The sequence below is a fragment of the Crocodylus porosus genome, unplaced genomic scaffold, assembly GCF_001723895.1.
Source record: "Crocodylus porosus isolate Cpor-Errol unplaced genomic scaffold, CroPor_comp1, whole genome shotgun sequence".
Classification (NCBI taxonomy): domain Eukaryota; kingdom Metazoa; phylum Chordata; order Crocodylia; family Crocodylidae; genus Crocodylus; species Crocodylus porosus.
Window position 1 is genome coordinate 8,093,802 of NW_017728920.1, and position 26,479 is coordinate 8,120,280.

Here is a 26,479-nt window from a genome sequence, read left to right on the forward strand (position 1 = left end):
AATTGGCTTTTCTGCCTAAAAAGAAAAAAAAGCCTATGGTTTAGGGTGCATCTCAAAATACAGGTAGCAGGCCCTGCTCTGTCCATTACAGCCTGCAAGAGAGATGCAATCTGCGTATGTTGATCCTGCTATTGGTAAATCATTAGGGCCTGGACAGCTGCTGAAGCTGTTTGCAGTGGGTGGATTTAGTGCATTTTGCCACGCCTCCTTTACCCTCTACAAGAAGAGCTCAGACACAAGCTGCTTCTTTGCCTGTTGCTCATTCAGTCTCTCTCATGCGTGAATTTGCTGAATCTGAATCCCAGTTACTGAGTCCACACGCAACCTACAGCTATGGTAAGTCACTGCTTGGGAGGCCATAATTCCCTTTACATGTGCTAGCTATGATATTTGAAAGTCAAAGAGATTTAAGTCAGCAGTTCTATCCTAGAAAAAGAGTTAGTAGAAGGGGAGAAAAAAAAACAGAGCTCTATTCTTTGGTTAATGAATAACATGGGGAAATCCATGGGCAAGCAGTTCACAGTACTAAAGTGGGTGTTTACCAATGTTTTTCTACATGGGGGAGTTGGGCTTTAGGGGGCAATCTTTCCTGATTGCAAAACTGCATTTCAGATAGGACTAGCTAGCATCAACACTCTGTTAAGAATACAGTAGCCACTGCCACAGTCATATCAATATACAGCTAGGAAATAATAGCAGGTGGTTATCTTGTATGTAGGTGCACTGACCCTTACACACGAAACCATTGCATGTCATTCTCAGCTGTGTAGGGCTTGGAGGTTCCTATGGCTATATATAGTAGGAATGCAGCAGACTGGACTCAAATTTTTATTAATAGCACTGTACAGGATCCTAGACTGGAAGTCCCAGGAAATGCAGACTACGAGGGAGATGAATAGGTGGAATTTTCATGGGAGTCTAACACTACAATAGCAGAAGATGCTGCTCATCAGGACTGAGGTGTTTTGATACATGTGGTGCAGGTTGAGGTGTTATTGCATATCGACCTCTAGCCAGTGCCTTTAGCTTCTCACTTTCATAAGCATGAGGCAGACTTTAAAAGGAAACTGTTAAATTAATTGATTTTTTTTTCTTCTTTTTTTAATTGCAAGTGGCATGCAAAGATTATTCTCCCCTAAGTGCACAAGTTGGTTCCTTTGCATCAGTTGCGTGACATACTTATTATGTTGCAGACAGGAAAAAAACAAAACAATGCCAGTGCTGTGGAAAACACATTGCAGATGTAAGTTTTATTAAATTGAACACACATGTTTTAAATAAAAAAGCATGTGGGAAGAATTGCAACATTGACAGAAAACAACGCAGTACAACCAAATCTGGGGACAGAAAGCTAAGATATTCTAGTTTGGTCAGATGGGTTGGGGAAAGGAAAGTGCAAAGGAGCATTTGGCTTCAGAAGAGGCTAGTGCCTGGGAGATCTAGGTGACATGTCTGTTATGAGATTTCCTTATTCTACAGCAAGCTCAACACTTCGTGAGGGATTCAGGGCCCTACACTTGCCTATCTGCCACACCCAGGCTTTGTGCTGTTAATAAGAACAGAAGTGGAAGGGCATTCAAAGTAAGAGTCTAGACCAGTGGGGGCCAAATTTGTGGCAGGTGTGCCACAGATTAGCCCCACAACCTCCCCAGGTGATGTTATGATCTACTTTCTCTGCCCAATCTGCTTATGGCTTCTGCTTCCTACCCTGTGCTCCTTGCCTGATCTTCTGGTTTGTGTACCACTGGATGGCCATCCCAGTCTAGACTCCTGTTATCACAACCACTCGTGTCAAATAATAGACCATATTCAGTCAAATCCAAGACATGGAGTTTAAGATGACCTCTCAATAATTATAAATTTTCTATGCCAAAAATCTAAATGTTATAATTTTTCATGTACAGAATCTAATTACTGGAAGACAGTCTTAAATACCTCCCCCACCTTACTGTAGCAAGGCAAGCAGCAGGGGAGTGAAGCAGACTGACCCCTGACCCATGCTGCCGATTTCCCCCACCATCTACCCTCGTCCTGGCCTTTATCCCCCCCCCCCATGCTTGCATCCCCTGGCTTCTGCCCCCCACATAGTGCCTGCCCTCCCTAGCACCTGCCCCCCTTCCACTCCCCAACTACTTGCCCCCTCCCTGTCTCTCTCCCCACTTCTGGCCCCCCTGCTGCCTGCCTCCACTTATCTTTCCCAGTTAACCTTCCTATTGCAGCTCCAGCTGGGGCCCTGCCCTAGTCCCAGGCACAGGACACATGCTGCTTCTGGCCCCTGCCCAATGAAGCAGCAGCATTAGTTGCAGCAACAGCAGCTCAAGTTCTGGCCCCAGGGCCAAAGCTACTGCCCTTGCTACCCCCACTGTTGTATGGCTGGGTGGGGGCTGGAGGCACATTTTCCATGCCTCAGCCAGAGCTGGGACAGGAAGGCAAGTGATGGCAGTGAGGAACAGAGGTCAGGGAACAGGCTGCAGGCAGCAGGGCAAGAAGGGCAGCAGCTGCAGCTTGGACTCCAACCCCATGCTCAGAGTTGGAGCAACTGCCCCTTTCTCAACTCCATCTTGTACTCAAAACTAAGACAAAGGGCTTCAACTGCCACATACTGAATGGGGGAAGGGGAAACCTCATCTTGGATTCAAGTAAATACAGTAATCCCTTTCATAAACTTAAGCCCCATTTTAAAAGTACTTGGGTGTCTTGCTCCCACAACTTCTGGTGGGAAACTGGTTTCAGAACCTTATTGAAGAAGATTCCCAACATCCAAACGAATTTTATTACAGCCAATTTATACCCATTTGTTCTTGTATCAATATCTATTTATCTAATTTTTTCCTTCCGTGTGTATGCCTTCTGTCACCTTCCATTATATAAAATTAGGCTAAATAAAATCACAGTCTTTTAGACTATTCTCCTAAGATAACCTCTCCAGACTCCGATTGATCATCCTCATCACCCTTCTCTGCACGGCTCCAATATGCTGACCTGCAATCCTGTCTGGGGTATTCCAAACTATGAAAACTAGAATTCAAAAAATGATGCAGTGGAGCCTGAGATTAAGTCAAAAGAGAAGCAAAGAATGCAGAGGCAATTACACCAACAAAGGCAGGCAAAGAAGGAACACTGCCCTTGAGCCTGGACAGACTAGAGTGAAGTACCATATATACTCAAAAACAAGACAAAGTTCCCCCTACTCCAGTCAGCATGGGAGGAAAAAACCCCTCATCTTATATTGGCATATGAAGTAGAGGAGGGAGCAGGTGGCTGCTGCAGCTCTGGCCCCAAGCCTGGGTCAGGGCCAGAATCGGGTCCACCTCCTCCTCCCCCACCCCACTTCCCTTCTGCAGCTTTTGCCCACCCGCTGCCTGCCCCCTTGCAGTCAGATGCTGTTTGGCTCTGGCTTAGGCTAGGTTAGGGTCTCCCCCAGGCATAGAGCACATGGAAACTTTCGCCTGCCTGGACAAATTGGTAGTGCTAACACTGCTGCAAAGGCTGAGCTTCCACATGCTGTGCTCTGGGACAGAAGTCCAAGCAGCATCTGACAGTAAAGGGTTAGGGAAGGAGTGGGGAGGCAAAGGAGAGACTGGAGAAAGCTGGGGGTGGGGCAGGAAGACTACAAGGGACATGCCACCTGCCCCCTCTCTACCCCCAGCCATTGCTTTCCCTGAAGTAGCATTGGGTGAGGGGATTCAAGACAACCCTCCAACACGTAGATTCTATACTTGGAAAATTATAGCAAATTTATAAATTTTCCATATATAGAACCCAATCATTGGGGAGTCATCTTATATTCAGGGTCATCTTACAAGCAAGTAAATACAGCAACTGAGTACAGGGAGGTTTGGGGGAGGTTCTAGGAACACAAACTGGGCCCCATCGTAATCAGATGGGCTCTGCTTGAAGGAGCTCACATTCATTGCAGTATATCCCAAGTGCCTTCAGGGTGATGTTGGGAGTGTTCGAATGGTTGCTGTGTTGAACAAAGCTTTCAAGGGGAAAGTACACTTGTTCCCTGCTTAGTCATCACTAGCTTATCTTGTTTTCATCACAGTTGCTACCCAGTGAAGTGCTTACCTAGAAGCCTGATGCAGTTCCATGACAGCCTTGCTGAACTATTAACCTATTCCTGGCTGCTGCCGGCATCTGTAGCCATTGTATAATTAAGGAATGGGAAAGTGATAGTTCTCACCACAGTAGGCCTTGACTTTGCTACCTGTTGTTGAAAGACAGATTGAAGAACTAGCACTTGCTGTCCTGCAGAGCAGCCTGGAGCACTGAACTCCGGACCAGAAACTGAAAGGTTATTTCAACACTGGCTATGTTCAGACACTTCAATGTTAAATGGATTCCCTTCCCTGTCCCCATCACTGCCATGGCTGCAAGTTAACAGCTGTTTTTCTTCTAGCTGATGTCTGTGCAGTGCTAGAGAAACAGCATCAAGTTGTGATGGTCTTACAGTAAGTCAGTCTCCTCCCCACTTTATCCTGGTTGCTAAGATACCTGGAACAAGCTTATCTAGTGATCACACTGAAAGGGCAATGGCTGAGGTTTTATTGTGCCAAGCAGTGTTTACCCTATACCTTCCCTTTAATAAAATAAAAGCTGGAGAGCACCGTACAAAGCAGCCGAAAGATGAGGGATGGGATAGAAATTAACCCCGAGAACAAGGGGCATTTCTCAAAGTAGCACTTCTGTAAGGAAGGCAGAGGACAGTGCTACTAATTACATCCGTCAGAAAGCTGGTTCCATTTTACAGATGCTTTCCCCAAAAACTAGAGGAGCAAAGCCATTGAATCAATAAATACATTGAGTAATATTTAAGAGGCAGAAGTTTGATATTATGGAAATACATAAAATCTGTCAGCATCCCCTGTGATCTGTTCTTCATCCTGCATTTTCATTGTTATGATTACAGAAAAAAAAATAGACCAAGACAGTGGTCCTCAAACTTTTTAGCCTCAAGGCACCCCTCAGGAAATTCCAGCTCTTAGTTTTCATTCATGTTTTAACTACAGAGAAACAACAGAACAATTCTTCTGGTTTAAAGTACTCAGGAAGACAGGATTATTTGAAATCTCTGGGTTAATCCTGGAATCGCATTTGAACGCCTAACAGGCCTAACATAATGTGGTGGCCCCCAAGGCACCCTTGAAAAGCTCTCAAGGCAGCCCAGGGTGCCACAGCAACCTTGTTGAGAATCACCAGACTAGTGACATCAAATTTAGGTAAGTGTTATGCAGTTGTTCATGCACACAGCAGACATGGATCACATCTGAGTAATAGGAATAAGAGCTTCGCACATACAGTTATCAGCAGCTGAAGATAGTGAGCACCTATACACGTGCAGCAGAGCTGCTCCAACGCACTGCAATTACAGGCTTATGACTTGATTAATGAGTCTGCTGGAGCATAGCAATTACCATGCTGAAAAACTGTGGCAGGGACACCTTTAACTAAAGCTTAAATGCATTGGAGCAGCCTTGCTGCACGTGTATAGGCACCCTCAGATCTACTCTATTTGAAGCACCCTGCCTCCCAGAACACATGTATAGATGCCCAATATGCCTAAATAGTGTGCCTAAATTGAACAGGTTACCCTTTTGTACTTGTTTCCAACAATACCCAAAATACACTAGAAAATAACATCTGTTCCCTGGCCATTCTTTTCAACTGTACCCTCACACTAAATCTATAAGAGGTAAGTATGGTTTTATTTCTTTGGTCAGAAAATTCAAACTACGTTCTGACCAAAGAATAAGAATCCACAACAGAGTTCAGTCTGCACAAACATGCTTGAATCACACAAAACCTTTTAAATAATGTATGGGACTTTAAAGAAGAATCTTTCATGCTAGTTTCCACAACTGTTATTTAAGATTCTGCTTTGGCAGGTCTACTGCACACAGATAGAAGCAATTCCAAAAATACATTACGCTTACCTGGCAGCCAGCAACCTTTAGCAAGCCATGGGCCAGACCAACCCAGCTTGACCAGCACGCTTCATTAGCATGTCAGTAATGAGAGACTTTGATCCCATGCAGGAAACAAGCAAGTGGGAACTGCATCCACATTGCTGCCACATCCTCCAGCTCCGCTCCCCAGCTTCCAGCTGGTAGGGACCTGTTCTGGGGTCAGCCCCCCTCCCTACTCCCTCCTGCAGCACAGTTCCCTACCAGCTGAAAACTGTGCCTGTCACAACCAGGGCACAGGGTATAGGGTGAGAGAGGGGTGGAGGCCAAGGGAAGAGCTGGTGGCACAAGCACAGTTTCCAGAAGCTTGGACCTAGCATAGTTCCTTGCTGCCTGGCTCCAGACCAGAAACAAAACCCTTCAGCTCCATGGACTGGATCCAGTGGTTCAGCAAGCCATATGCTGCTGACCCTTGCTCTTAGCCATTGTGAAACTAAAGATTAAGACCAGTCTGTAAAGTAGATATCATCTGATATGGAGTTGGGGTGCTGGAATATAGGCATAAACCTCAACTTGCAAATGTGAATTCCAACTTCAGCCACCCAATTTCTCCTGCCCTGTTAAGTAAACCCAGAAAAGATGCCATGTTGAATAATTCTTCTATTATTCTATCATTGCTCAGAACTAAATGATGAACTAAAAACTGCTAAGAAATAAGTTCCTAGTTTAATCTCTCCTGAATTAAAGCACACAGAGTTGGTGTCTTGTAAAAGCCAAACCCAAAAGAATGGCAGCCTCTTTCTAACTAACTAGTATTAGCAGAGTTAGACAGCAATCAAGAGTGCAAAAGGACCATTCCCCTTGTCATTTTCAATTATCTGAGCCACTGGTTCTCAATCAATGAGCCACAGACACCCTCTTATTGGGAAAGACATTCTAAAACTTCTATTCCAGGGGTTTTCAACCTTTTTAACAAGTGTACCCCTTCTGTCTCAATTTCAGCTAGTGTACCCCTTTATATTTTTCTCTTGTTTTTAATATTACCAATTATGTGATACGAGACAGGCTACACTAATTAACATTAAATGCATTATTAATATAGTGCATTTAATTTTAAATTAAATTTAACAGAGGGGCAAGGTAGGAAGGTGCGCAAGGGCCTCAAGTGCAGGTGGCCACATCCCTCCCTTCCCCCACCACCCATAGTATCATAGTAGCTAGGGTCAGGAAGGACCTGAACAGATCATCTAGCCTGACCCCTGCCACAGTCAGGAATGAGTGCTGGGTTCACAAGACCCCAGACAGGTGATCATCCAACCTCCTCTTGAATTTGCCCAAGGGAGGGGCAAGGACAACTTCCCTGGGAAGTTGGTTCCAGATTTTGGCCACCGTAACTGTAAAATGTTGCCTTCTGATCGCTAACCTAAACCTATTCTCCATCAGCTTATTACCATTGTTCCTCATCACCCCACGTGGTGCTAGGGAGAAAAGGGCTCTACCTATTTGCTGTTGATCTCCTGATGAGTTCGTAGGCAGCCACCAGGCCCCCCTCAGCCTCCTCTTGCCAAGGCTGAACAGGTTCAGGTCCCTCAGTCTCTCCTCACAGGGCCTGTCCTGCTGCCCTCTCACCAAGCAGGTGGCCCTCCTCTGAACTCTCTCTAGGCTGGCCACATCCTTTTAGAAGTGCGGTGCCCAGTACTGGATGCAGTACTTAAATTGTGGCCTAACCAAAGTTGCATAGATGGGGAGTATCACCCCTCTGGACCAGCTTGAGATGCATCTTTGGATGCACGACAAGGTATGGCTGGCCTTGCTGGCTGTGGTCTGGCATTGGCGGCTCACGTTCATCTTGGAGTCCATGACTCCAAGATCCATTTTGCCTCTGTACTTTCAAGAGGGGAACTCCCCAGCCTGTATGTATGCTGTGGATTCCTTCTCCCAAGGTGCAGCACCCTGCATTTGTCTACAATGAACCCCGTCCTATTCTCATCTGTCCACTTATATACTCCATCTAAATCTAGTTGCAGCCTCTCTCTCCCTTCAAGTGTGCCCACCTCACCCTACATCTTAAGTGTCATCAGCAAACTTGGACAGTGTGCTTTCCATGCCCTCGTCCAAGTCGCTGATGAATATGTTAAACAGTGCAGGCCCGAGGACCATGGGGTACCCCACTGCTAACATCTCACTAGTTTGAGTACAGCCCTTCCACCACTACACTCTGGGTGCGCCCCATCAGCTAATTTTTTTACCCATCCAACTGTGCAGGCATCAATGCCACAGTCGCTTAATTTATTAACAAGGATGGGGTGAGAGACGGTGGGAAAGGCCATAAAATCTAGAAAGACTACATCCACGACCACACCATCATCCAAGAATTTAGTTACTTGATCATAAAAGGCAATCAGGTTGGTCCGGCAGAACCTGCCTTTGATGAACCTATGCTGATTGCCCCTGAGCATGATCTCCCCTGCTGGCCCCCACAGATGTGCTCCTTGATGATTCTCTCCAAGATCTTCCTGAGCACCAAGGTGAGGCTTACGGGCCTATAGTTACTTGGGTGCTCCTTCCTCCCTTTCTTGAAAATTGGGACCACATTAGCCAGTTTCCAATCCCCCAGCACCTAGCCAGATGACCACCAGTGCTCATAATTTCGGGCCAAGGGCTCCGCAATGACCCCTGCCAGTTCCCTCAACACCCTTGGGTGGAGGGCATCTGGACCTGCAGATTTAAAAATGTGTAGCCCTTCCAAAAGATCCCTAACTACATCTGTGCTGACCGAAAGCCTGACAGAGCTATCCCCAAGATTGTTCCTACTTCTGGTAGGTGGGATGTCCCAGTCCCTGTTCAAGAAAACAGAGACAAAGAAACTGTTAAAAATATCACCTTTCTTCTCTGGCGTAGCCACATGATTACCCATGTATCCATGAGTCCCTGTACAGCTGCATCCTGTGGTGCAAGAGATGCAGCCTCCCCTCTCTCCCACCTTTCTTGTGTAAACCTCTTATTAACCCAGGCCTTGCCCTGCAGTCCCCGCTGCCCAAGGGCCTGTGGCCCTGTGTGGGGGAAGATGGGTCAGGATTGGGCCCAGGGCTCAGACACCTGCTTCTCCATGAGGGGGCATTCAGCAGGGGGCAGCCTCCAGGCAGGCAACAACAGGGCACTGCTGCAGGCAGCCTGCTCTTAGCCTCGGCTCTTGGCATGCGCTTAATGGCAGAAGAAAAACCAGAAATTTTTTTTTTTTTTTCCTATCGGTTCCCTCAATTTTAAAAAATTTTTATTTATATTTTTAAATGTTGGCACGAAGCCCACTCAACCCTGCATCCCCACTTGCACCTGCTGCACAGGGTGTGTTTGCACATCCCAAGTACAGCAAACAGGCCTCCCAGGAGGGGAGAAGCCCCGAGCAGGACAGAGCAGAGTGGTGCAGTCACAGGCATGAATAAAAGGGATTAGTCTTCTGCTTCTTAGGTCCTGAAGCAAGTTAGCCTCCAAAATATGCACCCCCCAGCCTCCAAATATGGACCCCCAGGCACAGGGATGACCAACTGGCTGGTGCAGGGCTGGGTGCTAGAGAGGGGCAGGAGTCAGCCCCTCACCTGCAAGCTGTGACCATGCCCTTAGCAGGAGGAAGCCACATTGCAGCCAGCCCCGTGGTGCCTCCTTAACCCCTACAGGCCCAGGTAAGCTGGAAAGTGCAAGAGGGGGTCGGTCCTCGCAGCACCATACTACCCTACCAGACACCAGTCCCAAAGGAGCAGCGAGCTGGAAGCAGCCCCATGCAGGCAGGGTGCAAAGCAGGGAGCCCAGACAATGGGGTTGCTCACGCACCTTGCACAAAACCCTGTGCCGATCTGTGTCTGCACACAGGCACCTTTCTCCAGCACCTGTATTCACTGGGCAAAGGCAGAGCAGCTGCCTCGGATGGGCGCTGCATGCTAATGGCGGTGCTGTACCCGCAACACTGCAGCAGCTCTGGAGGCTGGCATGAGCCCTGTGGGCACTGCACCCTGCAGCCACTACCAGGAGCCCTTGCGAACAGAGGCTCTCAGGCTCTCCCTGCCCCCACCACCCCACCCCACCCATCTGGCTCAGAGGTCCCAGGGGGTGCTCTGCCATGAGGGAGGGGAGGTGCCCCCAGCAGTCTCAAGCCCTACCCTCGTAGGGGCCCAGGCTACTGCTTCCCCATGCTTCCCAGGTTTCCCTGGCCCCTTCCCACCCTGCTGGGCACCTTTAGCCATCAGTGAGGGGGAAATGCCTGACAGAGGATGCAGATGCTGCCCAGGGCATGCGAACAGATGCAAGCTGGGGGCAGGTGGAGCTGCCAGCAGAGCAGCCAGTCAGCAGTGCTTCCCCCTCAAGCAGCTCATTCTGCATACCCCCTACCCACTTTTTAAAGTACCCCTAGGGGTATGCATACCCCCAGTTGACAACCACTGTTCTATTGTAATGTAGGGAAATTATATCAAGTTTTTCTCATTTTAACCTGACCAATCGGAGAACAATCCTCTCAGCAGCCAAAGAAATTGTGTGACAGTTGAGGAAGGAAGCCATTATCAAAAGCTAATGAAACAATGAATCTGCTAATATGAAAGTTGTTCTAGTCATATAACATCTGACTCATTAATTAAGTCTTCCCTTACACCACCAGGGTAAAAGTGTTGCATTTTGGTGAGGAGGGCAGCTTTCAAAGGAAGTCATGATTAATTATAGGGAAGTCCTAGTGGATTGAGTCTATTAACTCTGAAATGAAAATTACATGCAGAAGTTACCATCCAGATGTGTTCTTTCAGGCTGCTTCTTCTGTCCAAGTACTTTGAATTAGTTACACAACTCTCCCTCCCTGTGCCTTTACACGCTGTGGACTCTTTAAAATGGCAGGGCATAGAAGGCTGGTAGGAACATATAATCTCTCCACTAGCAAAATTAAGCCTAAACCTAAAACTAGAAATAAGCTAAAAACTTCAGGAACCCCTACCACTCATTTTAGACCAGTTTGTAGAGTATAGTGAAGACAGACCCAATGCAGAACAACAGGAACATTGCAAATCATGCAATAACCTCTAGCAATTGTAAAGTGTCCCAGCCAGCTTTGGCTACTGACCCAATATTGCGGGTCAGGACAAGAGCAGTGAAAGCCTCATTGCACATATTACTTGATTTATTTTGGCATTCCTGGATTTGAGCGTCTACTTTGTACCTCCCCTGAAAAGGAGGCCTTACCTCTGCTTCCGCAAATGTTAGCCCTTGTCATCTTAAACCATTCTTCCATTTTGCATTTCTCTCCTAGGCAGGAAAAGCCCATAGACTGAGTGCTGAGGAAAGGGAGCAGCTGCTACCAAACCTGAGAGCTGTAGGCTGGAATGAGGTGGATGGGAGAGATGCCATCTTCAAGGAATTCCATTTCAAGGACTTCAATCGGGTACAGAACTAACACCTGGGTTGCTACATCAAGTGGCCTGGTGGTTTAGGGCAGGAAGTGTAATAAAGAAATTGACTGAAGCATTTTTTATTCAATTAACACATGTAGGCTAGAATGGTCTCCTGTACTGCAGATCATAGGACCTCACTTTTTGGGGGTGAGGGACAGGAAGGGAGTGCTTACAGCAGGTCATGGAAGGAAGATGCAAACCACTGAACCAGACAATGTTTTTCATTCATTATTCCCATTCACAAATGGGTAGATCCTATGGAAGTCCAGAGCAAAAGCAGCTTTTTGGCAATTCATGCCTGTATGGCTTCCTTAAAAGTTATTTCTATATAGGATAAACAAACTTTAAAGAAAAGGAAAAAAAAAAAAGACACAGCACAAAACTAACTTCCCTTTCATTTTATCCGGGCAGGCCTTTGGCTTCATGACCAGAGTAGCCTTACAGGCAGAAAAACTGGACCACCACCCTGAATGGTTCAACGTTTACAACAAGGTAAAAGGAAAGGAATGGGTTTTATTAGATCTTAAACATGGAGGGTGTTGCAAGTTTAAACAAAGGATAAAACATATAAGACTTAGCTATTTCTACTATCAAGATTAAGAAGCTGTTTATATGAAGTGAGACTTGGAAGTTGGGTAGAGGTAAGAACATAAGAATTGCCATTTACTGGGTCAGACCGTACAGGTCTCATGCCCAGTATATTGTGCCACACAGCGACAGAGGGTGGATGCTGACAAGGAGAGTGAACTGGGTATGAGCAGGGCTCCCACCCCCACCCCACTGTTCCTTTCTCACTTGCAGCCTCTAGCATTTAAGGTATAGGAAGTTCTCATTCAGAGGCTGTATCCCCAATTCCCATGCTCAACAGCTACTGATGCTGCTTTTCCTCTAAGAGTCTGTCCAATCCCTTTTTTCATTGGAGTGCAATAATGTTTTCATTCCTTTCTGGTATTTCTGCTTTCCCTTCCAACTATTAGAGATTTTATTTGTAGCACTACAAGAAAAATAATAGTGGAGCCTGTTTCAGATAGGTAACTATTACAACACTGGGATAAGTTTAGACTACCATTGTTTCCAACACCAATTGCAGCATGGGTTTTTGTTTGTTTTAGGTACACATCACCTTGAGTACACATGAATGTGCAGGTTTATCTGAGCGGGATATCAACTTGGCCACTTTCATAGAGCAGGTTGCAGCTTCTCTGTCTTAAACAAGGCAAAGTAAGAATTGATTTCACAGCCACTGCTGCCTCACTTTTCAATCATCAAGAGCAGTTGGATACATTTGCCAAGCAATTACTGATAGAAAAAAAACAACAAAAAAGCAATTACCGATAAAGACAAAACAAGGTTCTCTACCACAGCTCAAGATTTCCAATGGACTGAGCAGCCCTAGCCTACTTCTTACTCACAAAGATGTAAGTTTTGTTTAATGGTTTGCATCCACTTTGTCTAGAAATTAGCAGTCTCGATTCCTGTTTGGTCTACCAGTATGCAAATTGCTTGATCTTTCGCATTTTCTGTATGTATAACCTCTACCAGAAGGAATAGCGCCACACAACTGCAAACAGTTATAAGTATTTCTTTCCAAAGCAGTTGTTCTTGCTTCTTACCTAATAACTATATTTTACTAGCTATTGTAACATATGTGACCTTGTCTCTCTTGTGTACTGTATATGCAATGTACAGTTTGGTTGCATGTAATCCTTGTTCAAGCAGTATTATATAAGGCATGTGGGAGTCACCTGCATTGCAAATGGCTATTCAATAAAAGGTAAGAACCAAAAAAGCATGCTACAACATTTCTAAGCATTTACAATAAAAGTGTTTATAACCAACTTGTTCACCAATTGAATGGAATATTCATTACACAGTTTTCACCAAACAAATTACTAAGCAACTTCCTTGGCCTTTTCACTTAATTGCTCTTGCTATCACAATGCTTTAATTTACTCCACTCTTCCTCCACTGCAGAGGGAAGTTTTAACATTGTGGCAAAGCATAACAAATCGCTTCTGGGAAGCTGCACATGCATCTACAGATCTGCACCTCCAAGTAAAATGGCACTGCAACCAAACAGGATCCAGAAGGGAATTAAGGACTCCTCACATGAGGGGACTTTCACAAAATTGAACTTATAAAGCTACTTAGATTAGCCATCAACTTGTTGTAAACAGGGAAAGGTATCCTTGGCTCAGAGACTGGCAGAAAAGACAGTATTCAAGGTAAAAAACCCCCACACATTTTGGAATACAAGGGTATTCTGTTTTCAGGCAAAAATGAGATGAAAAGAGTATTACTATTAAAATGTATCTTGACACTGTTGGAGGGACATCACTTACTGCTATAACTTGGTAAGTTATTCTGTATTCAAACTGCTACTTTTAATAGACCAAATTTTACTTCGGCTGGGGAAATTCATTAACTGTCTTTACCAAAATCCTAGGAATTGCTCTTCGAGTGGCTAACTTGACTGTAAATTTTTCTATTCTACTGGCTCCAGCACATACCTGAATAAATCCACATCTCTTCAGTATAACTTGCTTTCTCCACCTTTAAACAGTTCAAGAGAAAATATGCCAAAGATAATGCCCTTATCAGGACAGTGAAAGGAAGAGCTGTTGCAATAGCTGCAAGTCACATTATTTAACAATAAATCACACTTCAGGAGCCATGATCTAGATTTTATGCTGTTTAGGACCAGCTTCACATCAGTAAAAGGCAGATAAAGTATGCCAGCATACCCAAATGCACTATATTAGTATTTAAAACAAATGCACTATAGCATTTTTAGGTAGTAGTGAGCTAAAGCAAATATAGAATCACTATTAGATCAACTTCTGTTATACAGGCCCACTGCAAATAGCCTGTGTACATTTAGTGTACAAAATATCCTAACATTGTATGGACTCTGCACATGTGCGCACGCACACACCCCTCCATGGCTTAGAGGGAGACTGTATCCTGATATGTCACATAGGACAGTCTTCAGTTTGATAAGTAAAGATCAAACATGTGCAAGCACTTAAACTTCCTTGTGAATACTCATGTATACCCATTAACTCCGTTCTTCACACCTCAAACATTACCAGTGTTTAATACCACATTGGGATAGCTATCCAGTAGTATCTTGCAGGAAGCCAGAATCTGATATTTTGGGAAATCCCTCCACCTATAAAAGTATCATCAAGTTTTTTATTAGAGTCTGTTCTTTAGCTTTTAAAGCCAAGTACATAAAGGTATTAAATGACACAGGTCTTCCCAAAAAACTGCAAATATGCATGACAAAGGAGATACGTTTTCTATATTAAAAGACAAAAGCAAACAAAGACTATGTACTAATAAAATACAGTGTCATATTCTTACAGGATAGAACAAATTCACATAAAACATAGTTAAAAGTCACAACCATTAACCGTAGGTAAACCTCAGAATGGAGTCACTTAGACCGATAGGCAAGTTGCGAAATACATCTAAAACACAAGCTGGAACACTGATTTGTTAGACCCAACTGATTTTGTTTTGTTTTGTTTTGTTTTTAGGGAGAGGATTAGGGGACCATTTTTAAATAGAATTTCCCTTTTTCTTTTTTTTTTTTGTCTGGACTAAAAGGAGAGCTAAAGTAACCAAGCAGTTATACAGAAGACCACCTCCTACCCCCATCCAAGGTACAATGAATTCTGATAGTGATACAGTGATGCTCAAATGGCACAACAGTAACAGGATCAAGAAGTCCGCACTGTGACTACCGAAGTTGACAAAGCGTAAATAGGCAATTTGACAAAAAAAAATTTCCACAGAATTTAGAGAAAACAGACACATACAACCTAAAAACCATGAGCTGGCCAAGACATAGCATCTTTTGAGTAGAAAATAATGGACATATTTATAAATGAGATTATCTATCCCCACAGACATTGGGCCCAAAACTAAATTTGCTTTTGCAATGTGTGGTAATTCACTCTTACAAGCTGGATAGTTATTGGGCAAGTGTGTACTTCAGACATATTAAGCCAATGAGGCTTAACTCAGCATCAGCTTGGTTGCTAGTAAATCTTGTACTACCCAGAGAGCTACCCCTTTAAGATGTGCAGCAGATTTTCCACAATGAGTAGCACAGCAAGACCATCTCTTGAAGTGTCTAGTGATACAACAAAATGGAAATGCACTCCATCCCTCAATATATGGCTCTGTATGACTAACCCCATGACTCATTAGCATCATCAGTGCTTCTTCTAGTATGCTTTAGGGGCAGCAGTGATTTGATAAGGTTATTCTATGCAGTTTCTATACAGGACATACTGAGATGGAAAAAACACAGTGCAGGTGAGGCCAATTCTCAAAAGAGACTATCCATGCAATGCAAGACTTTGATATCCAGTATTTATTAGACCCTACCATAATAGTTCCCTATCAGCATTATGCCAGCACCTTTGTAACACTAAGAAGACTTGGCTCAATATAACTATCTTGTAGTGAAGGTGGATAAACTGTACCTGAGGCCAATTTGCCACTGAGATTATTTTCAATATAGTACCATAACAAGCCAACTGTGGCAAAACATCACAGTCAGTAGCTGATCCATCACACTCTTCCTGGAGTCCCAGAAAAACCCAGGGCAGTGTCAAGGCATACTGGTGAATGCCCTTTGAAAATATGCCTTAAAAAAAAAAAAAAAGTCAGTGCAAAGAGCAGGTAGAGACTACTACTTCTTTTACAAAAGTCACCATTTCATGCCAAAAGATGATGTAAAAAAAGTTAACTTTGGTGTCACGATTGCACATCAATGCCCAACCATTCCACAGAGTGTGGCTCAACTGCTTGACTTCAGCATTTTAGGATAGTGCAAATCCTTCTGTTTAAGCACAATAAAATAACCATTTTGCTCTCTTCCTCTAGACTTGTGCAAAATACAACAGCTTTATGGATGGACAAAGATGTTCTAGAAAAGCTTGTTAAGCAGACAGTGGTTCTTCAAGAGTACTGTGGGACTTATTTCCCTTTCATCCATTAGGTTTAAAATAGAATTTCCCATTACAATTCCAATGGATACAAGATTCTGGAAGGGGTTTGTCATCCATTGCTCCACCCTCCCACTCCCCATAAAAGGAAGTCATTAAAAGAAATTACAACAGAAAATATGCCTAACTCGTATCTCCATACGAGAACTTAAAAGACTGAAAGGATAAACAAACAAAGGAAAGGAATCACAGTGCAGTTAGCTAAATGTAAGTCCCTAAAATTTGTTAAATGCAGTTTCCTACCATAGCTTACATCAGAGTTGGAGAAATTATTGAAAACCTATGCTCCATTCACTTTCTACCTCCAACTTGGGGAGAAGCGGTCTTGAGCATCCCAAAGTTTTAATTTTACACTAAAAATCTGAACCCTAATTGGAGGTTCACTAACTGTAAGGTCTAGAGAATTCCCTGTCCCCCCACCCTCTCCCCAACCAAGGGGAAGAAATGATAAGGAATGAACTGAGGCTTAGCATACCTGAGAAATTTGGGGTTGCGGAATGGACTTCTGACTGCCACAAACACTACCATTCCATTCAAGTCATTTAGGACTAGCCTTGGCAGTTAACTAAGGTGATGGAATAGAACTAAAACTGAACAGATAGAAAAGTGAAAGCAGCTCAAAAGAAGTTTGAGTGTGGAGGGAATAGATGAAGAGAGAGAGAGAGAGAGAGAGAAGAGAAGGGAAAAAAATTGTATAGAACAAGCTGCCACATGACCTGTACTTGCAGGAACAAAGAAAGATCGTAGCCTAATGCAATTCCCTTTCTCCAGAAATTCTTCAAACTATCACCCCAGTACTGGCTGGTAAGGCACCAAATGCTACATATTCAATGGTGTCCAGGAGAACCATTCATGTGTTTTTCACTAGAAGGGATGTCTGTGTTGTAGAGGGAGTCCAAGTATGCATGGGACATCTCTGCTACCAAGCTTCTGTCTGGGATGGACTGCGCCATTCCGTAGATTGCACCCTGTGTTAAAAAAAAAAGAAAGTGATTAAAACAGAAGCACTCACTACCCTAAGAGGAAAGTATCAGTTTTAAGATTTAAAACTTTCATTCCAAGTTTATCCTTGTTGTGCAGCAGTGATTTACCATGCCAGTGGTCTTGGCTCCAGGGTCCTTCATGATCTCAAAGATGCATTCTTTGACATCTTCCAAAAACAGTTCTGCAACCCCATCTTTTGTGTGCAATAATGTAATGCAAAGGTGAATGCTGCAGATGAAACAGAAAGTAAAGATTAGTCACTTAACCATGGGAAATATGGAAATCTCTACACAGTACATTTTTAGAGTTACCAAGAGGTTTCCAATCATGTCATTCCTCTTAAACGAGGAGCCCAGCCTGGGAAAAACTAGGCTGACATGGCCCAGGGCACTAGGCAGTTTCTCACTGCTACCCCTTCAAATAATCTTCCTATAGAACACACATTATATACCACGCTATTTTCAGATTTTTGAAAGCTGAGTTCCTCCTCACAGAAATAAAAATCAAACCTCCCTCCACAGTATTGTAAAAAAGTCTTGTGAATTTTAATACCTGCCCCCACAAACCATCCAATTTATCTTCTATATGCATGGTCCCAAAACCAAACATACCTAACTCAGGAAATACCTGTATGGATCTTTATAAAAATATTTCCTCCACTTTCAATGAAATATTTAAATGCCAACTTTGCTATCATTAATATGTGAGTTAATATCCATTAAAATGAATGAGACAGTGCACACCTCTGAATTATTATTTTAGGCTCTCTACACACTCCTTGCTTTCTTCATGTTTTGAAGGTTTTCATCACAACAGTTAAGGAGGTCTGCCTCCTTCCTGCCTTCTTTAAACAGCCATTCACACACCCAAAGGGGACATGTTTTGTACCTTGGGAAATAATCATTTACATTGCTATTTTATTAGATGTGATCAGCACAAACCCTTTTAAAATTCCAAGTAGTGTGCATCTGCACTGGAAAAAACCCTTACTATTACCTTGTGCTGGTGAGCACATGGCAATTAACAGGATGGAAAATCCAAGCGAAGACAAAGCAATTTGTACTCCTCAAAAGTGTTAGCAGATCAAGGAAGAGTATGGGAGAAAGCTTCAGGTTCACTTCTACCTAAAACTTACATAAATTTACAACTGCCCCATCTTCATTAAAATTTTATTTTGCATTAGTTACTATGTTAGTTAACACAGGGATAAAGATGAACCTCCTATCCTAGTAGTTGTCAGCCTAAAATCCAAGACACCCCCTGATACGCTTGAGACACCCTTTGAGAAAATGCCAGCTCTTACTTTTCACTCCTCTGACTACAGAAAAATACTAGAACAATTATTCTGTTGCAAAAAGCTCAGAAAGCCCACAGCAAGGCAAAAGGAATCCACAGTGTCAAAACCAATTTGAAATGTCTGGGCTTATCTTGGGAATCAAGCTGACACCCTTAACAGTGCAACATTGTGTGGCACTCCACAGCACTCCTAAAAGAATCTCAAAGCACTATCCCCATGGAAAGGAAGCCTAAACATAAGTTGTCAAATGGCAAATCAGCAGTTCCTCACACATACAAAACACACACCCATAATTTTACACAGCCAGGTTACACAGTTTGTCTAAAATTATAGCTTCCATTTCAGTAGCCAACTTACCTTCGAGGGAACTGCAACACATTTAAGTTCCATCCTTTAGTGGCTAACAAATTTGACAACCGATAGATGTCAAAAGTATCTGAACCAACAGAGATGACAGATACCTCAGGATTGCCAAAGATTAAGATACCATCAATTTTCCGCAATCTTGAAAGAGTTAAAAAAAAGTTATTTATTTTTATTTTCTCTTGATATGGATACCAGGAAGATAACTATTTTGCGGGCTTCCTCAGGCCAAAATGGAAAGCACTGTACAGATCTACCCAAGGCAGCAAAATATTTCCCTTCAAGCAGCTATAACAGAGGGACCAAGAACTCAAATCTGGAACCAGCGTATTAGAAGCTTTAAACTTAATCAATTCTCACAAAGGCAAGATGAATCGCCCACATTATCAAACTGAAGTCAACAGATCTAACTAAGAGTTGTTTGAATAGTCTTGATTCTATTCCATCTCCCACAAGTTTCAGATAGAAAACCAGTCTTTAGGTTTCTCCAGTAGGAAAATTAGAGTGAAAACCTAGCACCCAGAGAACCTGGTTCAACAGGAAAAAAAATAAAATAAAATAAAAATCACAGGATAAGTCTTAATTCACTGAACTCCTGCTAATCCTTCTGGGTTTGGGAAGGCATCTGGCCTAATAATCTCCCTTCTTTGCTTTGAGGAAGCTTCACCCATGTATGTGAAACATTTATGGAAGAAAAGGAATACATTTCACCCTCAAGTTTTCTACTCAAAGGGAGAGTGGGGATTCAATTTATTAGGCAAACTTTGAGCTAAAGTCTGAAAAAAACATTTGGTCACTCTACATGTGAAAGGGAAATCTTACTGAAAAAGATAAAGAGTTGCAAGTCACTGAATTCCAGAATATTTAAATCCTCCATTTAAAATAAGTGGGTGAATGAATGAACAGAGTACACAGGTACCATGTTATCTTACTACACAGTAAGTCTACAGGCAGCCTTATTGTGTCTCCTTACCACTCATAGTTAGTTAGTAGTTTGTCAGATATCATTGGAACAAACCCCTTGAGAACAGAAATACTTAACCACACTCAAGCACTAGCAACTACCTATTTATGAAAAGCTATGAATAGCATAGACAGTTGAGCACACTCAGAAAAGGAAAGGACCGTGTGAAAGAGTGGAGGACCATGAGAAAGAGAGAGAGAGTGGAGTAGCCAAGAGCATCAGCCCAACAAGCCAAAAAAAAAAGAGAGACAGTGGGGTGGTTCTAGAGAAGGAAGGATGGCTCCTCCTTCCAGCAGCCAGTGTGATGAATTTCATATTTCCAACATTCTGCAGCTAATGATTTATATGAAAGATAAAACTTCAAAGCAAGGCCCAGGAACATTAACTTGATAAAAATCCCTACGCCTCTGGCTCAACTTGAAGTGGCATGACAGGGTTTAGTTTTTAACTGAGGCATTAGTCTCTGAACTCAGTGACTTAGCTTTTAGAGCCCCAACCTCTCCTTACTCTGCTCCGTTGCATGTACTTTTGGTTAGCAGGTTAAAGAGGTGCCAAGGGCTCCAAAAGGGATTAAGAGGGAATAAGAATAATGCCAAAGACTTACTCTGATTCAATGAACCGTGCGGTGTTAATAATCTTCTTTGTTGCTTCAACATAACCATCTTCTCCCACGTGCATCATAGTCGCCCAACAAGCTGCAATGATACCACCAGGCCTGGAACCAGCCATGGTTGGAGATGCATAGATCCCCCCTTGCCAGTCAGGTGCAACAAAAAACTGATAGTGTCTGTACTTCTTATCACTGTACAGAAGTACTGAGGAGCCTTTTGGAGCGTAGCCATACTGCAAGAGATTTACATATACATACACATATATACACACACACACACTCTCTGCCACTGAATATGTACACAAATGCATGTGCTCCCCCCCCCAAAAAAAAAAACACCCTGCAAAATTCAAATTTGTATACAATAAAAACTGCTGACACTCTACATGCCCACACTTCACGTACTGTGTGGAAGTATTCAGCTGTGGGAATATTTCCTCTACTGCCCTCCTGAATATTATGTTATATTAGTTAACAAAAGAAAGAATGCCAAGCCTTGGTAGAGATCCAATTACTAATGCCCTCTTCAATGCAGTTTTTAGAGAAAACTGCCCAAGTGTAGTAGAATAGAATCAACTTGCACCATGAAGCACTGTTTGATCTGTCCTGTACTTGGTATGTGCAGCTGCAAGTTTTATATGCGTCATAAAACTATCCACTGAATTTACAGCATACGAGACAATAACTATACCAAAATACATTAATTACAATTACCGGTTCTATATTTTTCAGAAGATAGAGACAATTTTGAATACAATTTTAGTTGCCCTAATGTTTTGCCCTTTATTTTCATTTAAAGGTTTCATCCTTGTATGGAGAAACAGGGTTACAAAAACTAGTTGACTTCTTCCTATTCCCAGCTCAAAATAGGTTTCCCGAGTTACAACAGAGAATCCAAATGAAGGGGTCCTTGAAAACGTATAGGCTGTCTCTCTCTCATTTCCTTAACTATATTGCAACTGGTCACATTCAAATTTACCACAAAGAGGGACTGAATATTTTCTGGACAGAAAATGTATGTCTCCAGACACCTAACAGCAGCAAGAATATATAGTTTAAGGATACATTTTCAGTTAAGGTTCAATTAATCCACACTTGTTTCTGGACAGTTTCCACAGCTATGTGCAATTCTACTCCTGTTGCATTTATGCTGTACTTAGCTTAACTGCAGAACAATCCAGTGGATATAATACAAAAAGTGCATTAGGAAAGCCTGAAAATACAGCTTGTATTAGAAATTCTTCTTGGATATTGGAGTTCTTTGTAGACGTGTCTATCCAGAGTAAACACTAACTACCTCTAAAGAATTATGCATAGAAAAAGTGACATTTGGTGGAAGCAGAGCCATCCAATCAGATGTAAACCCCAACTTTCCCCCCTTCTCACCTTGTGCGTATCTGCAGAAATACTAGTCACACCTTCCACACGGAAGTCAAATGGATGCTGTAGCGGGAACCCTGCCTTCTCCATAAAAACAATGAGAAAGCCACCCAGGCAGGCATCTACATGGAAGGGGATTCTGTACTTCAATGCCAGCTATACCAGACAAGAAACTTTAGTTAGTTTAAGTCAGAGGTAAATGGACTTCTTCAGAAAGTTGAACCTTGTATGTGAAGGCATTTTGTTTTTTGTATTTGGAGATCCCAAATACTTTTGCAAAAGGGTTCATCACTGAAACAGTCCTCAAACTATGGTCAAATGGTAATCCAAAAGAGCTGCCTTCTCCCTGCATCTTCCTGTTTCTAGCTTTTAAAAATGCATTCAGGCTAATACATATTTCCTATTATTTTAAATCATCTGTTGTAGCTGCTGCATAGATGTTATGCAACAAGATTCAGAGGGGGTACCCATAATGCATTAAAACAAGATCCGCTCAAAAAATAAAGCAATACAAAATTAAATACCTAGGTGTTCTCTCCTTCTGGACTCCAGTGAAGAACACCATTTAAAAAAGCCAGTTTCAAAATCTTTTATATATTCCCCTGAATGGTTATTCTAAATCAGACACATGTACGTTTAAACTAAAAAACTGTTTCTCCTCTAATACTGAAGTGTAGCCTCTCATTTATCTCACCATTGCCTGGGGTCTTGTAACGAAGAAATCTATTACCAGATAGGTAATTTCACAATTACTTCCATTTTAATTTCAGAGTGACACCACGGTACTGTCAAGCTAGAGAAGCACAGCTTGAATTCATGTGCATAGTAAATATAACGTATACATCTTCCGCAACAGCAGAAGGAGGACACAAGTCATTGGCACAGTCTTTAGCTTTAGAAGACAGAAGTGTGCATTTGGAGTTCATAATTTTACAAAAATCCATGCCAGAATGACATTACTGTCTGCTAAGGTTCAAATCCAAAACAGAGCACAATATAAGCAATTTGGCAACAATGTGTAGGAGTCATATCTTCACCATTAAAACCCTTTGTTTTCAGGACAAATTTTAAGTAATTATGTTATAAATAAAAAGAAAACCTGACAGTGCCTATTCCCCACCTGCTTTTTAGTCCAAGCAGTGTTGATTAACCCTTGATCTGTTAGAAATGGTAATCAATTTTCCAGCTAACCTGCTGCTCTACCAGATTTTTTCAACAGCAACAAGTTCAAGACTTTTGTTGTTTCTTTCAACAAAGAAAAAACTTGCCAATGATATGAATTTATTTACCCCTCTTCCTTTCAGTATATTATTACAGCAAATCTTTTATTCTAGTAAGCACTTCACCTTTGCCACGTCCTCAATGGGGTCCATAACTCCATGGGGGAACTGGGGAGCTGAGCAGACCAACATTGCTGTGTTCTTTGAAATAGCTCTTCTCATTGCCTAAAGATTTAAAGAGATGAGATGCTCACACTTCATGCACCAACTTCTAGCCCATTGGGCTGGGGGGGGGGGTGGTGTGGAACACGACACAGCTTCCAAAATAATACAAGGCCAAGTAATCTATGGATCAGAGCACACATGAAGGACTTTCAAAGATATAAAACAAGTATCCCATGATATACTCTAAAGACCAGTGGAGAATGTTTCTGCAATTTCTAGGCATGTGGATACATTCAATTAAAATGAATGTTTAGGGCAAAGGAATGTCCTAGGTCTAAAGTGAAAAAGAGTTATTTTTTTGCTGTAATCTTAACAACAATAATGGATGTTCACAGAATTCCCTACAAAGAACACTTCTGAGAGAGAAAAGATTTCTTTCAGGAATACTGCTAGGAGTCGACAGAGGCAGTTTAGTGTTGTCAAAGAGCAATACCTGAACATCCACTTGCATGGTCTTGGTTAATGGTATGTGCACAATCTTCAACCCAAAATAATGGGCTGCTTTGTCGAATGCAGCATGAACACTCTTTGGAACCAACCTGAAAACAAATTCAGTACTTCAACCTTGGGAATGACTGCTGTTTAGTCTGAGCAAAATTCACAAAGCAGGATTTTTCTATCCCTTACCCCTTTAAAGAGAGAGGTTACCCCTTTAAAGAGAGAGGGTAGTCAGCCCACTGACAAATTTCGCCAATTGGAAAATACAGAGACAATAAGTATTTTGGGCATGTGTGTCCTTGTACTCTAGACAAATCTTATGCTAAAAGATGTACTAAAATAATATATAGTATTGCAAATATTTCAAACTTTACAAGGTATAATCAATGTTTTATACCACTAAATAGACCTGTTAATGCATTAGAAAACACATTATGTCCCACACTGCTTTAAAGACATTGCTTCTCACCTAAAATGAAAACTTCCTTCTAACAACTGAAAATTGTGCAGCATCAAAATGGTCTGTCTTGCTTAGAAAGAACACATCAAAACAGATTCCCACTCCTTTGTAAACACATTAAAGAAAAGTAACTGGCAATCTATTTTTTTGTCCAATAGATGGCAGTGGTTAGAACTTCAAAAGAAATTAATTCAGAGACTTTTATTTCTGAGACTGTCGAACAACATGCTAAAACATTGAAATCTACAGGAATGTTAGTCAGGAAGAATGAAAGACATATTTGGAACAAGATGAAGTAACAGTGTTCTTATCCCCATGCTCAATATTTTCCCCTTAATTTATCCAAAGAGCAGGTTTTGACTACTTGATTCTATAAAGAGCAACCATGGTAGAAAGATTAAATCAATGTAGTTTCATCACATAGCAGTCAGTAATTGAATCTTTCCAAATTCCATTTCAAATCAGACAAATTTAGTGTGGTGGTTTTAGATGATTACTACCCGCTTGGTGACTGCAAGACCACTTCCAAGAAATGAGCCATGTCCACCTGCTCTCGCTCCACATGAGCCACTCACTGAAATGTATTGTGTAGTTTAATTTTCACGCATGTCCACAGAGGCTCTCAAATCTGGTCCTAGGTATGCTTCTGAGAGAACACCAAGCACTACTCTAATGGCAACTGCACATGTATTTTCAGCAGGTGGCATGTGCAGAGGAAGAACAACTGGGCAGGGAGTGGTCAATCTCAGGATTACCATGGAGGAGGCATAGGCATACCCTTACCCTAATATTCAGAGCAGTCCTATACACTTTGAAATGGCTAGCAGATTGCTAAGGATAGGCCTAAGGATGAAAAGATTTGGCTACCATAGGCCAAGAGTTAAGTATTAGGCAAAAATTTTTTAGGGGGATGGAAGTGAATACAATTCAGCCATCCCTAAATTTAAGCCCAAATATAACTACATTCCTATATCCCACGAATAAGACAGTCATACAATTAAATCCGAAATGACAACCTCTGAACAGTTCGGCTAATGTCATCTTGCTTTGCTTAAAGCTTTGCTTAAAGCTCTTTTGTTATTTTTCTTTATAAATCAGTTTGGGGCTGTGTCCTGCATTTGGTCTGTAAGAATTTGACAGGTGGGTGGGGACTCCAAAGGAATACAAAGAAGAAACACTCCAGTGCAGCACTGGCTCAGCTCAGTGCAACTGCTATTGTTTTTCTGGGAAAGAATAAACACATAAATCTACGAAAGCAGAAATCTGGTAGAGGGAGTCGAATACATTTCTGGGTGTTTGATTCCTCTCTCATAAGCCAGGTCCCTGTAGGCTTTACAGGCCATCAAAATGCTCTCGGTCCCGCCAGAGGTCATCTATGGTGAAAAGAAACAAAGCACTTAAATTAAAATACTTCTTCAGAAGAGGCAGACAAGATGTTAACACTTCATTACAAACTATGCCCCATACAATTTGAGGCTATACCTTCATACAAGGGCTCAAAAATCTACAACCTGAAAAGAAAACTACAAAAAAGATTAGGGTAATTTTCTAGCAGTAAAAGGACATTGCAACCAAAAACATTTATCTAAGCAAAAGTTGGTTGCAGTATGCAGACAGTTAACAGAAAATAAGCTGCTTTGTTACAAGCTGGCAGGGAGGGTTTCAATAGACTTGAGACATTAAAAAAGGAAAAAGAGTACCTGAACTGTGATTTTTGCCAGCTTGTTGTAACAAAAAAAGCTTATTACTGCAAACCACAGTAAAAGGTATACAAATAAAAGACACTCTAGAAAGGAAATACAAAGAAAATAAAAAGAAACTGCATGCAACAGAAGTTGTTTGGTTAACCTGGCATAGAGATGGACAGGTTGGAAAGAGAAAAAAACCCTAGACAAAGCTATGGAGACAATGCTTCAGGGCCATTTGACAGAAGAACAGCTGATTGCTCATGTTCATCTCAGTATAGTACCTTGAAGGTTTGTTATCTGGACCAGATGTACATGGTGAAGGTAAAGGGAGGGGAAACAAGGAGGGTAATCACTCTAGGGCAAAGCTATTCAACATCTGGCCCACAGAAGCATGGCATCCAGCCCACAGAGCTCCCCACAGGTGAGGAAATTTAGGGGCAGGAGGGAGGGGGGAACAATAACAATTAATACTGCCAACCCTCCCCTACTGCCCC

General features: G+C 42.4%; 2 protein-coding genes across 3 annotated transcripts in view; one reads left to right on the top strand and one right to left on the bottom strand.

Moving 5' to 3' along the window:
- The first annotated feature begins 206 nt into the window (after positions 1–206).
- Positions 207–13,173, top strand: PCBD1 (pterin-4 alpha-carbinolamine dehydratase 1). Of its 2 annotated transcripts, none has more exons than XM_019538547.1 (4): positions 207–336; positions 11,194–11,325; positions 11,747–11,827; positions 12,448–13,173. In XM_019538547.1, the coding sequence occupies exons 1-4, from the start codon at positions 334–336 to the stop codon at positions 12,544–12,546; spliced, it is 315 nt and encodes a 104-aa protein (XP_019394092.1). In that variant the 5' UTR covers positions 207–333; the 3' UTR covers positions 12,547–13,173. The 2 variants fall into 2 exon arrangements, with proteins under 2 accessions (XP_019394092.1, XP_019394093.1); XM_019538548.1 differs by lacking the exon at positions 207–336 and adding an exon at positions 4,084–4,297.
- A 1,240-nt stretch (positions 13,174–14,413) lies between these two features.
- Positions 14,414–26,479, bottom strand: part of SGPL1 (sphingosine-1-phosphate lyase 1) — a 35,737-nt gene continuing 23,671 nt past the window's right edge. The window contains exons 7-13 of the mRNA XM_019538645.1: positions 23,833–23,938; positions 23,301–23,399; positions 21,961–22,110; positions 20,569–20,807; positions 18,995–19,141; positions 17,448–17,568; positions 14,414–17,324 (exon numbers count right to left, since the gene is read on the bottom strand). Of these exons, the coding sequence (XP_019394190.1) occupies positions 17,184–17,324; positions 17,448–17,568; positions 18,995–19,141; positions 20,569–20,807; positions 21,961–22,110; positions 23,301–23,399; positions 23,833–23,938 (1,003 nt within the window). The 3' untranslated portion in view covers positions 14,414–17,183. The remainder of the gene's footprint in view (positions 17,325–17,447; positions 17,569–18,994; positions 19,142–20,568; positions 20,808–21,960; positions 22,111–23,300; positions 23,400–23,832; positions 23,939–26,479) is intronic.

Bases quoted from the DNA above. Each gene is read 5' to 3' on its own strand.
- PCBD1 (XM_019538547.1), top strand. The intron at 11,326-11,746 runs GTACAGAACTAA...TTATCCGGGCAG, and splicing joins ATTTCAAGGACTTCAATCGG to GCCTTTGGCTTCATGACCAG. The intron at 11,828-12,447 runs GTAAAAGGAAAG...TGTTTGTTTTAG, and splicing joins GGTTCAACGTTTACAACAAG to GTACACATCACCTTGAGTAC.